At 36.0% G+C, this 13,872-nt stretch overlaps 1 protein-coding gene across 1 annotated transcript in view; it reads right to left on the bottom strand.

Annotated features, from left to right (window-relative positions):
- LOC140157190 (uncharacterized) overlaps positions 1-11,606 on the bottom strand; it is a 30,394-nt gene extending 18,788 nt beyond the window's left edge. The window contains exons 1-4 of the mRNA XM_072180307.1: positions 11,513-11,606; positions 9,102-9,176; positions 6,748-6,819; positions 5,970-6,113 (exon numbers count right to left, since the gene is read on the bottom strand). Coding sequence (XP_072036408.1) covers positions 5,970-6,113; positions 6,748-6,819; positions 9,102-9,163 — 278 coding nt within the window. The 5' untranslated portion in view covers positions 9,164-9,176; positions 11,513-11,606. The remainder of the gene's footprint in view (positions 1-5,969; positions 6,114-6,747; positions 6,820-9,101; positions 9,177-11,512) is intronic.
- Positions 11,607-13,872: the final 2,266 nt, after the last annotated feature.

Genomic DNA, 13,872 nt, shown 5'->3' with positions numbered 1-13,872 from the left:
ACATGGCTGAAATTGATATATGTGATGCGCAATATAAAAGCTATGATTCATCAAATTTTTGACTCCCCTCTTGGGTATGTGGGAGGGGCCCCACATGGGGGTACTAATGTGCATGAAGAATACATTGTATGATAAGAAGATTTTGTAAAATTCGGTATGTTCAACATACAGAGTGATGTCACTACAAATTGGGACTAAACTCAGAGATGTCACAGGCTGACCCCAAAATCCTGAACTTGCGAAGCGAAGCGAGCATGCGAACAGCTCTCGCCCAACACGGCAGGGGTCCGGGCCTGCTTAAGGGCCCCTGGTGGGGTCAAGGGGTGAAGCCCCTGAAGCCAGATGGGTTCTGCCCATTTAGCACCACAGGAAAGGCCATTTCAGAGGGTAAAAAGAACATTTCATAGCTCCTGGCTTTGTTCTACACTTTTAATAAAAAGTGCTTCCTTCTGCCAGAAAACATGCTTTAAAGTTTTGAGTTTCCTATACTTTTATGCACAAGAGACACTCTTAAAAAATGTTTTTGGCTTTATTACGTGACCAATATGGCTGATGCTGATATATGTGAAGCAAACAACAAAGGCAATAATTAATCATTTTTTGTGCTTGGCATCCACTGCCTAAAACCACCCCACCCCACCCCCACCAACCGGCACCCCATCATGGGCCTTGACGATCAGTGTGCTTTTAGTTAAAATTTCAGGACAACAAACATTTTAGCAGATTTAGCACCCCAAAAGAGACCATTTTGACATTAAACCTGTTTTAGACTTTTTTTGAAAAATGCTTCCTTCACCCTAAAAAAGTGGTTTTAAATTTGCAGTTTCCTATACTTTTGTACATGAGAGACATTCTTCAAAGTTCTTTTGTTGCCTAATAACATAGCCTACATGACTAAACTTGATATATATAATGGGCAATATAAAAACAATGATTCATTAAATTTTTGACCCCCCCTTCGGGTATGTGGGAGGGGGCCCATGTGGGGGGGGGGGGGGAGTACTAATGTGCATGAAGAATACATTGTGTGATCAGAATAATTTGTAAAATTTGGTATGTTAAACATACAGAGTGATGTCACTTGGGACTAAAATAGTAGGCCTATCCCAAGGGAAATACATAGGCCTACCCACCCCACACACCCCCAACTAACTTCCCCACCCCCACCCCAAGTCCACCCCGACAGCCACATAAAGCCAAAGGATACCGCTAAAAGGTTCATATCAAACCTTTTGACCGAAATTTGCTTCCATTTAGACTTAAACATGACTTGATATTAGAGTATACATAGGCCTATATACATCAGTATAGCATCATCTCAAACGTCATCGTTCATTAATACACATTACATACTTCTTCCTTGGGTAATATTCATTGAGGAAAAAGAGATGAGTTTTTGAACGCAAAACCCGACACAATCAGTATTATGAGTATAACATGCTGTCCGATAACGGATCAAAATTCATCAATTTTGGACATGAAAAAGCTTGAAAAGGTGTTCTCAATAATATAAAAGATTTGACCACATGCATGTTAAATGAGTAGCCTACCATTATCTAGCCGACTCATCCAGTCAGTATTCTAAGGTTTTCATTTTAAAATTGGAGATGTTCCCCACCCGATTCCCCCTGGGTTCCCCCCCCCCCAAACCAATCACATGCCTCAAAAACTATACAGGGTCGGTCGGGTTTTTCTGGCTGCATTACAATGGGGCAGTGTCTTTGAGGCCGAGTGCGTCTTGGGCCGGTCGAGCTTGCAACTGCAGACGATTTGACGGGCGATTTGACATGAGGCTGACATCTTTATAGTATGTTTTATAATAGAGATAATTGTGTTGCGCATGACAGATGACAAGCTACTGCCTGTCAATCAAATTTGTTACCAAGCATCGGTAAACAAATTGAACAATAGGAGATGACTGAAGGTGACAAAATAAGCTAAAATGGTCATTTTTACACTTTTTTTTTAATTATTTTTTAATTCACATGATTGGTATGCATGTTTTCTTACGTGTAAGATGATAATATATTTTTTGAGCTGACAAAGCCTGAAAAGATATTGTTTAACCTTAAGATAACTAAATGAATTATGACTATAAAAACGCCTATACTAATATATAACCTTGAAATTATTTTGGGATACATTACTGTCACTATACTATAGTGGGTTTCGTTAAGGCCTACATTGTACATTTTTTTTATTGGTTTGCATTTTGATTTTGTAACTGTTACGGTAAAGCCACTTTAGGCCTGCTTTTATATAAGGTATGTAATATAGGCCTAATCGCATTAGTATTTTTAAAAACGCGTTTGTAGAATCCGCATGACCGAAATCCCCGGCCGAAATCTAATACGCTAGCTAATCTAGTATCCCAGACATTTTTCCTAAATGCATATGCATTTTGGGATCATCACATGATGGCGCTCTACTCATTCACTCCAGCCGGGGTATGTTCCCCATTAAACATGTTAAAGTGCCTTACACATGTTTTGAAGAACAGAATGTTCAGTTACTATACTGTAGCCTATACTGGTACATAATAGGCATAATTATGATTATTTCATAGTGTACATTTAGAGACAAAGAAATAATAATTCTTGTTTTATTATTACTGAAGCTGTGTACAAAAAAAATTGTAAGATACGTCAGGCAAATTGTGGGTAACAAAAATGGCAAACAAGTGCGTGCAGAGATTTATTTTTAAAGGCTAAATTCTATAGGTCCAATCTGTAATAGAGGTTATGAAATAGCTTGTAACTTTCATTTGGCGAGGACTTTAAAATGATGACTGTTAATGTACGCGCACGAAGAGTTTATGTTTATTTTAAAAAAATAAGAGGGGGGGGGGGGGTAAAAGAGCAATAAATTATGTGTAGAAGCGATTGTGAATGTATTAAAAACAAAGTCTGATTTTTGTTTTTTTCTTCTTGAAATATACCTCAATTTAAAATTGTTACGTATTATGCCTGTATAGGCCTACATAATATCACAATAGCAGTGAGGACTGTGCACTAAAATGATGCGATGACCCGGGGCGATGACATGATCAAAGTGTATTGAAGGTCTGTGTTTGTAGGCCTATGTACAGAAGGGCGAGAACTCACAAAACGCAAGATAGAAAAAAAGGTACACAATTTTTTTTTTACTTCGTATCCGCGTGAATATTTCTCACACTTTTTTATAGTTTGGAGCAAATTTTTGGAAAAGGAAAATCATGCTTATGAAAACATGAATGCAAATGTGCATAATTAAGAATTAAAGTTTAAGTTAGAATAAAATATGATTTTTATTATCATGTAAAGGCAGTCTACTGTTGGAGGGGCACTTATAGCATTACAATGAAGGGCGTATGTTCAGATTAAGAATCCATAACTTCGGCCTAACCTAGGACAAATCTTATTTAATAGTTGTTTTAATTGCAAACTTTATACACATTCTTGATTTTGTAAAATGAGTTGATTAGCAAAAAAGCCATAGGTCATGGTTATAGGTATAATATCCTAACCAAAAGTGTAATTATAGGGTGGGAAGATTCCATTTGCTTTATTTCACAATAGTGATTAGTGAAACTGTAGAATCAAGCCTGTTCGTGAGAAAGGTTGAATCATGCGAAGTGTTTTAATATGGAGCAGACTCAAATAAGGGGCTATTTATAACTTTTTATCGGTAGCCAAACTTTGGTGGCAAGAAGAGGTCCCTTTGGCACTTTTTTGCAGGTCACTTTTAGCCCTGAAATGAAGAATTAAAGAAGCATAATTCTTTCTTTAAAAGTAATTAAATAGATTTAGAGTCGAATTTATAAGACCTGAACATACAAAGAGCTACCAAAGTTACTCCTATGAGCTGAAGTTATTTCCTTTTACTGTAATTAGCAAAAGTCATATATGAAGTCCTATGAAAATTACCTTTTACCATATTTACAGACCTGTTTTATTTACAAATGTAATTGATGTTTAACTCCTCCCCTCTTTTTGGCTCTAAAAATCTCTTCAAGAACATTAATTTCTAAGTAGCCAAGTTTATAAAGTTTAAAGTGTGTGTTTGTATTTTACTTCTGATACATGTGCATTTTTCTTTATACAGACAAAGTTACCCACCGTTAAAACCCTTGTTAAATATATCATTATATAAACTATGAAATATAAATAAATAAATAAAAATAAATAAATAAATAAATAAATAAATAAATAAATAAATAAATAAATAAATAAATAAATAAATAAATAAATAAATAAATATAAATAAATAAATAAATAAATAAATAAATAAATATATAAATAAATAAATAAATAAATAAATAAATAAATAAATAGATAAATATCCGTGTAATGTTTTTTTTAATTTGATAATTTTATGTTACATCTTGAATTTTATCATTGCATGTGATGAGCATTAAATATACCAGCACCAAGGATCATGGCGTTGTTATTTTACATTTAGTTGTCTCATCTTTATAGGATGTATCGTTCTTTTAATATTAATGAATAAATTAATAAGTATAAATAAATAAGTAGATAAATAAATAGATAAATAAATAAAAATAGCTGTGTAATGTGCTTTTGTTATAATTGTATGTTTCATCTTGCATTTTTATCATTGCCCTTGATGAGCACTAAACGATTATGGCGTTGTTATTTTGCATTTAGATATCTCATCTTCATAGCATGTATCGTTGTTTTAATATCAATAAATATATAAATAAGTAAATAAATAAATGTCCCATCTTTATAGGATGTATCATTCTTTTAATAAATAAATAAATAAATAAATAAATAAATAAATAAATAAATAAATAAATAAATATAAATATAATAAATATAATTATATAAATAGATAAATAGATATATAAATAAATCAAGGAAAGAATAAAATAACAATGCACCAATTCTTCACCAGCCTGCTTTTAAACGTGTATTACGTATTGGAATTGTGCAATACACATTAAAAAAATCATACCAATTGGGGCAAAATACTCTCATTTTTATTTATGAAACGTAAAAATTAAACAATTTTACAAAAGAGCGCACTCTACCACTGACCTCACCAACACATCAGAATATTTACACTCATCCACACCCACCTCATACCCATCCCCACTTTATTACTTCACCCACACCCCGACACACGAATAAGCCTATGCCTATCAACCAAAGCAACGAATACACACATATACGCACCCCCCTGTAACCACACACTACACCCCCTCAATATAACCCGTGTTTGCAATTTGTCACGTTGTGACAACAGAGGGCGCTGTGATTGAAATGCATGGTGCTTTTAGGACGCATAACCTTTGGCCCCTTATGCGCAATAGATGTCCTCTGATCACTGACGTTTCTATGAAAATGTCCGCTTATAGCCAATATATGTCCCTTTACGTCAACATATGTCCGCTAATAGGCAATGCAAAAGGTCCACTTACGTCAATGCATTGCCTATCAGAGGACATATGTTGACGTATAAGGACATCTATTGAGCATAAGCGGACAATTCACATTAAGGACCATTACTACTACTACTACTACTACTACTACTACTACTACTACTACTACTACTACTACTACTACTACTACTACTACTACTACTACTACTACTAATAATAATAATAATAATTAAAAAGTAAAAAACAATAGAGCTAATTGTAATTTGTCAAGAAATTAGTCCTAATTAATTATGCAGATTAAAAGTAGCAGTTGTACTTGTACTATATATGGACCAAGTTTCAGTTATATAGTCCTTACAGTTATCTGTTACCTAGCAAATACTGTGAAAATGTAATTAAATTGTTTTGCCTCGCTTTCAGTTTCCGCTTCGCTAATTCCGCCCTGATTGGACGCTATCAACGGCAGAAAGGTACAAATTTTAAGAAAACTCTATAACCGTTTGAATTGGACAAATTAGAAAATGACAAAGGTGTTGCTGTTAGAAACAAATTGGCTCGATATATTTTTATCAAAAAGTTAACTTACAATGTCTTAAGAGATTTTAGCCCTGCGAAGACATCGACTGATATATGTGTGAGGTTGTTTCTGTACAGGAATAGCCCATTTAGCGTTGGTGAAGACTCCAAGAAGTTATCTTCCAAATACTCTAGGCGGTTTCTGGATAGGTCCCTTGACGTAATAAGAAGCGTTAATTTTGACATATTAATTTAGGGGTGGTGCAATAATTATGTGTACCCCGGGGTGGTGAATTCTCAAATTGGTCTGCCAAAAATCGCTTGCCCCCCCTCTGACCGTGCAAAAAATGTTTTCCCCCCCTTTTGACGTGCCAAAAATCTTTGCCCCCTTTGATGTGCCAACAAATCTTTGCCCTCCCACCCCCTTATACATGCAAGATTTTTTGGAACCTGAATTTAAAAGCTTAAGTTGTCTTATCATATAGTGCGAGCGCAGCGAGCAGGAAATTTTGCATATTTGAACGTGTTCCTAACGTTTTCCTACACTTTTTAGGGCATAATATAGAAACGTTACCCAAAATAGCTGTGCCAAAAATCACTTGCCCCCTCCCCCTTTCGACCTGCCAAAAATCGCTTGACCCCCCTTTCAACCTGCCTTTTCAACCTGCCTTTTACACATAATTATTGCACCACCCCTTATCAAACATTCAGACTTTTCAAGATACCTTCTGTGTCTGAATGTCGAGAAAATCAGAAACTAATCTTAAAATTTTATGTACTGAAACTATCATGATTGTTTTATAATGTTTCAACGCCAAGATATTTGAAAGAAATATTGTTATATTTACATGTGAGACCCGATCATTGTATTATCAAATAATCCTTTTGGTAGACGGGTCAATTCGGTGTAGCGTAGTCTTCTGCGAATGGCAATTATATAAAAACGTAGTATCAGTAAGTTTGATTAGTATACCTGATACTGCCTTTAAAGGTGGGCAATACGTGTTTATGAATCAGTCTGAATCAAAAGTAATAATGCCATATCAACTAGGCATGATTGCACTCTGGCCCAGCTATTAAAGTCCATAAGGCCTTTGTTCTGCGACGTCAATGCGCAATGTAAACTATGAAAGAAATAGCATGTTTAGAGAAAATAACGTGAAATTTCATTTTTTTTTTTTATAACCTTTGTATGACCGTTGACCTTGATTTGTTCTCGCGACCTTTGTGCTACCAGCAAATGCCTCTAGTGACCAACTAACATCATTGTATTATGTAATTTGTGCAAGCAGCATCATTTTGAAAGTATTTGGTTACATCCCGGAAGTAACCCCTAGTTAACCCCAATTCTTTGTATAACCTTTAGACGCTGGCTGCAGGCAAAGGCTGTGTGCAAGTGACGTTATGTGTTATTATGTGGAAGGAGTAGCATTTTTAGAGAAAATCACGTTTTTGGCATTGACCGGAAGCGGATGACCCTTGACCGGAAGTTGATCATGTGACATTTGTGCCATTTGTGCCATTTTTAGTGACCAAGTGACATCATTGTACTATGTAATTTGCGGAAGCAGCAGCATTCTCAAGTTATTTGAATGCCGGAAATAACCCCTAATGGACTTTTGAATTTGGTGTACAACTGTTAGACACTGGTTAAAGCCGATCAGCATTAGTAAAAGTTACGTTATTGTGCTATGTATGTGGAAGAAGTAGCATTTTTAGTGAAACTTTTGTTTTTTACCATTGATCGGAAGTGGATGATCATGATCATGTGACATTTATGCCCTGATCCAATGGTCATATAGTGACTAACTATGTCAACTGGCTCAAAGCATGTGGCTACGATGGCTCGGTCTTTTGACAGAAGAAAGAAATAGACAGCAATGTCCAACTGGCCGAGCTACAGCCCACAAAGCCTATGATCTTGATGCATATATGCAAGTGACATCAATGTGCAATGTAAGTTGTGGAAGGAGTAGAATTTTTTAGTGAAAGTCACAAGAAATCTTATTTTCAGCCACAGTATGATATTTGACCTCATGCTGTTCACGTGACATTTGTGCCACTAGCCAATGGTTCTAATAACTAAGTGACATCATTGTGCTATGTAATTTGCGGAAGCTGCAGCAATAACTTTTAGGCACTGGCTATAGCCGATAAATGTGTGTAAGTGACATCATTGTGCTATGTAATATGGGGAAGGAGTAGCATTTTTAGTGACAATCGCGTTTTTGGCATGCCCAGAAGTGGTTGACCTTTGACCAAAAGTTAATCAAAAGTTGCCCCGACCCAATGGTCATTTTGTCAAACTATGGTCAAACTGGCTCAAAGCATATGGCTACGATGACTCATTATGTTGACAGAAAAAAGAACTCAGCAAAACAGATCCTTAGCAAAGCATTTGCTGTGTTCACATAGATGATAATTGGCAATAGGAATTAAAAATGCCCTGTGTATGTCATTTGACCTCAAGTTGTTCACTTGACATGTGTGCCACCACCCATTGATCCTAGTGACCAAGTGATGTCGTTGAACTATGAAATTTGCGGAAGTAGCAGGATTTTGAAGGTATTTGGTTATAGACCGGAAGTAACCCCTTATTGACCTTTGACCCCAATTCTGTATGATATTTTTAGAAACTGGCTACAGCTGATGCTTGTGTTGTGCTCCTGTTTTGCAGTTGGGTACTTTCTGACTATCTCCGATAGACAGACTGACTCTGGGATAGACTTTCGCTGTGTTGACACCATGGAATGTATATTCTTTCACATTCCCAAGAGATGGTAGTCCCTCCAAAGCATTTCATCGTGTCGTCTGACGATTGCCTTTTTAGACATGAAACTCAAGAGTAACGACTACCTATTCTGGAAGGTGTGTTCTTTGAATATTTATACGCTCTCCCAATTGGGATTGAGCACTTTATTCAAAAGATAGTATAACTATGAGAAAAATGTTGTTATGACGCTCCTGTTTTGCAGTTGAGCAATTTCTGACTATCTCCGATAGACAGACTGACTCTGGGATAGACTTTGGCTGTGTTGATACCATGGAATGTATATTCATATTCTTTCAAATTAATATATATACACGTATATTCAGTTTGGACATTACAACTGGTACGGTGAGTACTATAATAATCTAACATACATTTTTAGCGTTTGCAGCGCTTAGGTTTTATTTACCTCTCTTAAAACTCATAACTTACAGTTTACCCAAATATGAGATACCATCGAATATCTTTCGGGATATTTCCTGCAATTTAGGCATAAATTCGATGTGTCTATAATGAAAAAAATAAATCAACACACAGTAAACATATATTAATAAACGGTATTTATATTCATGAGGCAACCGACAGTCTATAATATCGAATTTATTAATACGAATTAAACAATTCATCGAGTGGCCATGGGCAGCGCCATTAGACATGTTACAAGACTACCAGGTGACAGGTGATGGACTGTACACACACAAAAGAATCGACACTTTTTTGATAATTTTTATCAAGGTTACTCAAAACTTACCTAGCTAATTTATTATACATCGGGGGCCTCTGTTTTTTTAATATGTTATGGAAAAATTAAAAATTGGCCAAGGTTACTGCTGTCCCATCAAAAGCACAGGAAGACCTCCCAGAGCGTTGAGGTCAACTTTCTAGACTTCCTGTCTACTGGCAGTAATGGCTACTCAATTAATCAATTCGATATTATATACTGACCAATAGCAGTTGACGTTTCATTAGTGCGTTTTATGCATTTATTTTTGTAAATGCACTGACGCGAATTTGCGTTCGTTTAGAAGTACATGACGCGCGCTCATCTACGCAGCGCTGGCGTGTTTAATTTAATTACTTGAGGACAATGCTGGGCCGCCAATAGTGGATTTTATGCTACTTTTGATTTCGGTATTTTGGTCTTATGATGTTTATGCATGAGGTTTAATCACTGATATAATTTTGTTGACGCATCACAATTGTGCATTTTTCTTTTTTTAATAAGGAACAACGGATCTTGAAGAAATAATTACAAAACATTTCAGTCGTGTCCAATATGAACACAACTGAAAACAAAAGTCCTCACTTACGTAACCAGACATAAATCTAAACCTTAATATGTTATGACAATTTGATTGATACGTTCGTGTGTAGAATCTTGTTAGCTTCAATCCGATACTACCATTTGCTACCAAACGCTCTAAATTGACAAATAAAAGATTGATACCAGGGTCACTGTGTATACTTTCAGTCATCTGGGATTTGATCAATTAGTAGATAATTAAATCTGGTCAACCAGAAAAACTCACTTTTGGTCAGATGGAATCACCGACGTTTCGGCCAAAACCTTTGGCCTTCAGCTGGGTGGATGATTTAGGGCCATCCGAGGTCAATCGATGAGGAAGTTGCTTGATGACCCGATCCCAACCATGTGACAGATTCACTCTAACACCCCCGCTCCTGTTGAGTGACGGTTGTTCGGCTCGTACCCATACTGCTTCTTTGACTCCCCGTTCAAACCAACGGGGTTCACGGTCCAAAATGACAACGTCGTCAACGTCGTCAATGACAATGACCCTAAATCATCCACCCAGCTGAAGGCCAAAGGTTTTGGCCGAAACGTCGGCGATTCCATCTGACCAAAAGTGAGTTTTTCTGGTTGACCAGATTTAATTATCTACTAATTGCTATTTGAGCTGGTACCCATTTGGTCCATAATACAACTCGTCTATTACCAGAAAGGCTAATTACCACTTAGTCTAATAATAGTCTAATGTCCACTTAGTCTAATATTGTTTAGTCCACTAACCATATAGACCATTTGGTCTAATATTTTATTAATAACCAGTTAGTCTAATACCATTTTGTCTTTTTGCGCATGCGTAAATTGAGATTAGTCTCTTATGTTAGCTTCCTTTGATTTAAAGTAGTTGTGCAGTGCCTCTTATTTAGTGCATTTATGATATAAAAAGTATACCATTGAATTGCTTTAAATGTTCACATTAAAAAAAACAGGGAGTACAATTGCCAATTTCGGGCAGTTTGTATGGCAATCTTAGCAAAACAGGACTTTTTTCAATTGAATTCATGAATACAAAACCCACCCAAGCCCATACTTTGGCCAAATTGATTTAAGCATGGGAAATTGTTGCTTATACATAGGCCGCTCATATGTATAAAAGTTTAACCCAAATCCACCCTCTACGTGCGTCTATTGAGCATGTGAAATCCAGTGTGGCCTATACCCAGCATATATGATACACATTTGTTTTTTCGTTTTCTCAGAATCACTTTCCATGAACTTGGGAGGGTTTTGTATTCAGGTATTCAATTATTTTAATTGCTTTATTCTTGAATTACAAAGCTTTTATCACATGATGTCCTTTATTATTCAAGAGTACTTATATGTGAGGGTAATCGTGGAAGTCACAGGGTGGACAGTTACCATAGCAACACTCATTTACGTCCATTTTGCTCATATATTTTATATGCCATTGAAATTGAACAAAAATGGCAGAAGTTTTTGTTGATGTGGTAACTGATTACCCTGTGATTGCTATATCTACCCTCAAATTGAAGTTTTCTTCTATCAGGAATAACAAGAAAAACATATGACAACTTACATTGAACCAACGAATGAACTGTTCGGACTAAATATTCTTCCTGACAAGTTTCGCAGACAATCGGATGAAATAGTACTGCAAACAAAAATTTAAAAAAAACCTGCTTATTAAATGCCAAAAGGACATGCTACAGACTATCATAGCATCGATAAAATATCTTTAATTCTAGACAAATGGCGGCGGAAGCATTAAAATGTAAAGGGGGCGGTCGGGGGACCAGCATAGTCTCTTCCGATTTGACTGGTAATTTGTGTGTGTTTTGCTACTTGATAGGCCATTGTGCAATTATACCCTATTTGGGCCCAAAACACGGTGATTTTCGTGCTAAAAAGGAAGATGCACAGGGCAATTATTGTTTTATTTTTACTTCTATTGTGATTTTTTTTAGGAGGGGGCACGTCAGACGCCCCCCCCCGCTTCCGCCGCCTATGTTCTGGACAAATAACATGTGTCTCATCCAATATATTATGGTGTAAGAAAACGCCCAAATGACTTGAGGCAATCGTGGGATGATCGTTCGCAATCAAATGAACGAAAATATCGTAAACAATCATTTCACATGTAGGAAATGGTTCAGGATTTATTTCGCAGTACAAATGTACAGTACAATAACAGTGCAATAGCCATGATAAAGAGTATAATAACAAACAAAAGAATTAAGACATTTCAAGAAGGCCAATACGGTCAGACTGAGACATATATAGCCATCAAATTAAGTAACAAAAAAGTTGCATTCCATATACAGAGAACAGACCACAATCTAGATATGCTGTGGCATAAAACCACGCAGCCGTGCAGTTTGTTTCCTCCTTTGACTGAAAACAAACAACATTGACAATTAATATCAATGCAATTGAAGGGGTGGGTGTAATATAGTCCTAACCCTCATCTATTTTTCAACCTTGTTACTGCATTCAAAACAGTTGCGTTTAAAACATATTTGTAAAGCTGGTGTTTAGTTCATTCTCAACAAAAATCATCTGATCATTGCGCTTATCAACACTATGTGCTATATAATCAGGAATATTAATGATTATCTAAGATACAGCATGTACAATCAGGTTTAAACGAGTCACTTCTATTTTGGGTTACACTATATTGCACCAACATTTCAGTGCAGTTTCTCAGATCATCTAGAAACACTGAAAGCTGAGTCTCTGTTTGGAAACACTAAGAACATGTTTGTTACATCCCAAATTTGTCATTTTCTTATAAGAAATATCCAATTTATTTAGCGTTTCCAGGGTCTAGAAAGAAGGTACAAAAACAACAATATTACTACATTATCTATTATGCAACATAGTGTTAACCCTCAAATTACAAGTGACTGGTTTCAAATTAATAATTACACAAATAATTCCAGCAACTCACATTATCTGTTGCAAAACCCATGTACGTTATGCTTTATGTACTTAATGCATCTGATTTTACAACTATGTGGTCAAAAAATGGTTTCTCTTAAAACCAGTAACATGTGTTTTTGGAGGATTAGAACTATATTACACCCACCCCTTCAATTGTGCAAGGTGCGCCACTGTACTAGGGCATTAAATATTTATGGCAGAAGATGAATTCTAGAAGTATTCAGTCTCATACCGGAAAAAGACCTGTTAGTTACCGTTGACCCGAAATGTTGACCCTGAAAACCCCATAGGCACTGTCAATGACAATACATACCATCGGCCGAATCACTATACGTATTTGCAAAATACGCATTTCGAGAAAATCGAATTTGAAAATTTAGCGATTTTCATTTGCTGCATATAATCTTGATTAAAACATTATTGTCAATTAAAACCGGGTTAAACGTAATGCAAATATACCACATTTTCGATATAATTCGTTTATCACTATCGCTTATCACTATCAGAGCATAACTTATTTAAACAATAAATTTTAAATAAAATACGTCATGCAAATACGTCACTATGTGAAACAGTTGCGCAAATACGTCAGTATGTGAAAAGCACAAATCACCAATGTTACCGTGCAATTACAAAGTCGCGCAAATACGTCACTATGTGAAACGGCAAATTCTTCAAATTGCAGACACGACATACTGGGCTTGCGCAGTATAGATGATCGGCAAATACGTTGTTGTGTGATACACACATTTCAAGGTTTTGCAAATACGACATAATTACATTAATTAATATCTTACTAATTAAGCCACTTTGAGGCATGGTTTTTGGTGAATATATAGAGTAGAACATAACAAACAAGTATACTAATTTTCTCAAAAATGTTAAAAATGTCGGATACGTCACTATGTGATGCGGCAGACTGTGTAATATTATGCGACCGAGAGTGTTTTGGTGCGGAAAAGGCATGATTTTTGGCATGCCGGAAGGGAGGATAAG

The sequence above is a fragment of the Amphiura filiformis genome, chromosome 7 (genome assembly GCF_039555335.1).
Source record: "Amphiura filiformis chromosome 7, Afil_fr2py, whole genome shotgun sequence".
Classification (NCBI taxonomy): Eukaryota; Metazoa; Echinodermata; class Ophiuroidea; order Amphilepidida; family Amphiuridae; genus Amphiura; species Amphiura filiformis.
The sequence above is the reverse complement of the archived record's forward strand: the minus strand, read 5'-3'. Positions and strand labels throughout refer to the sequence as shown.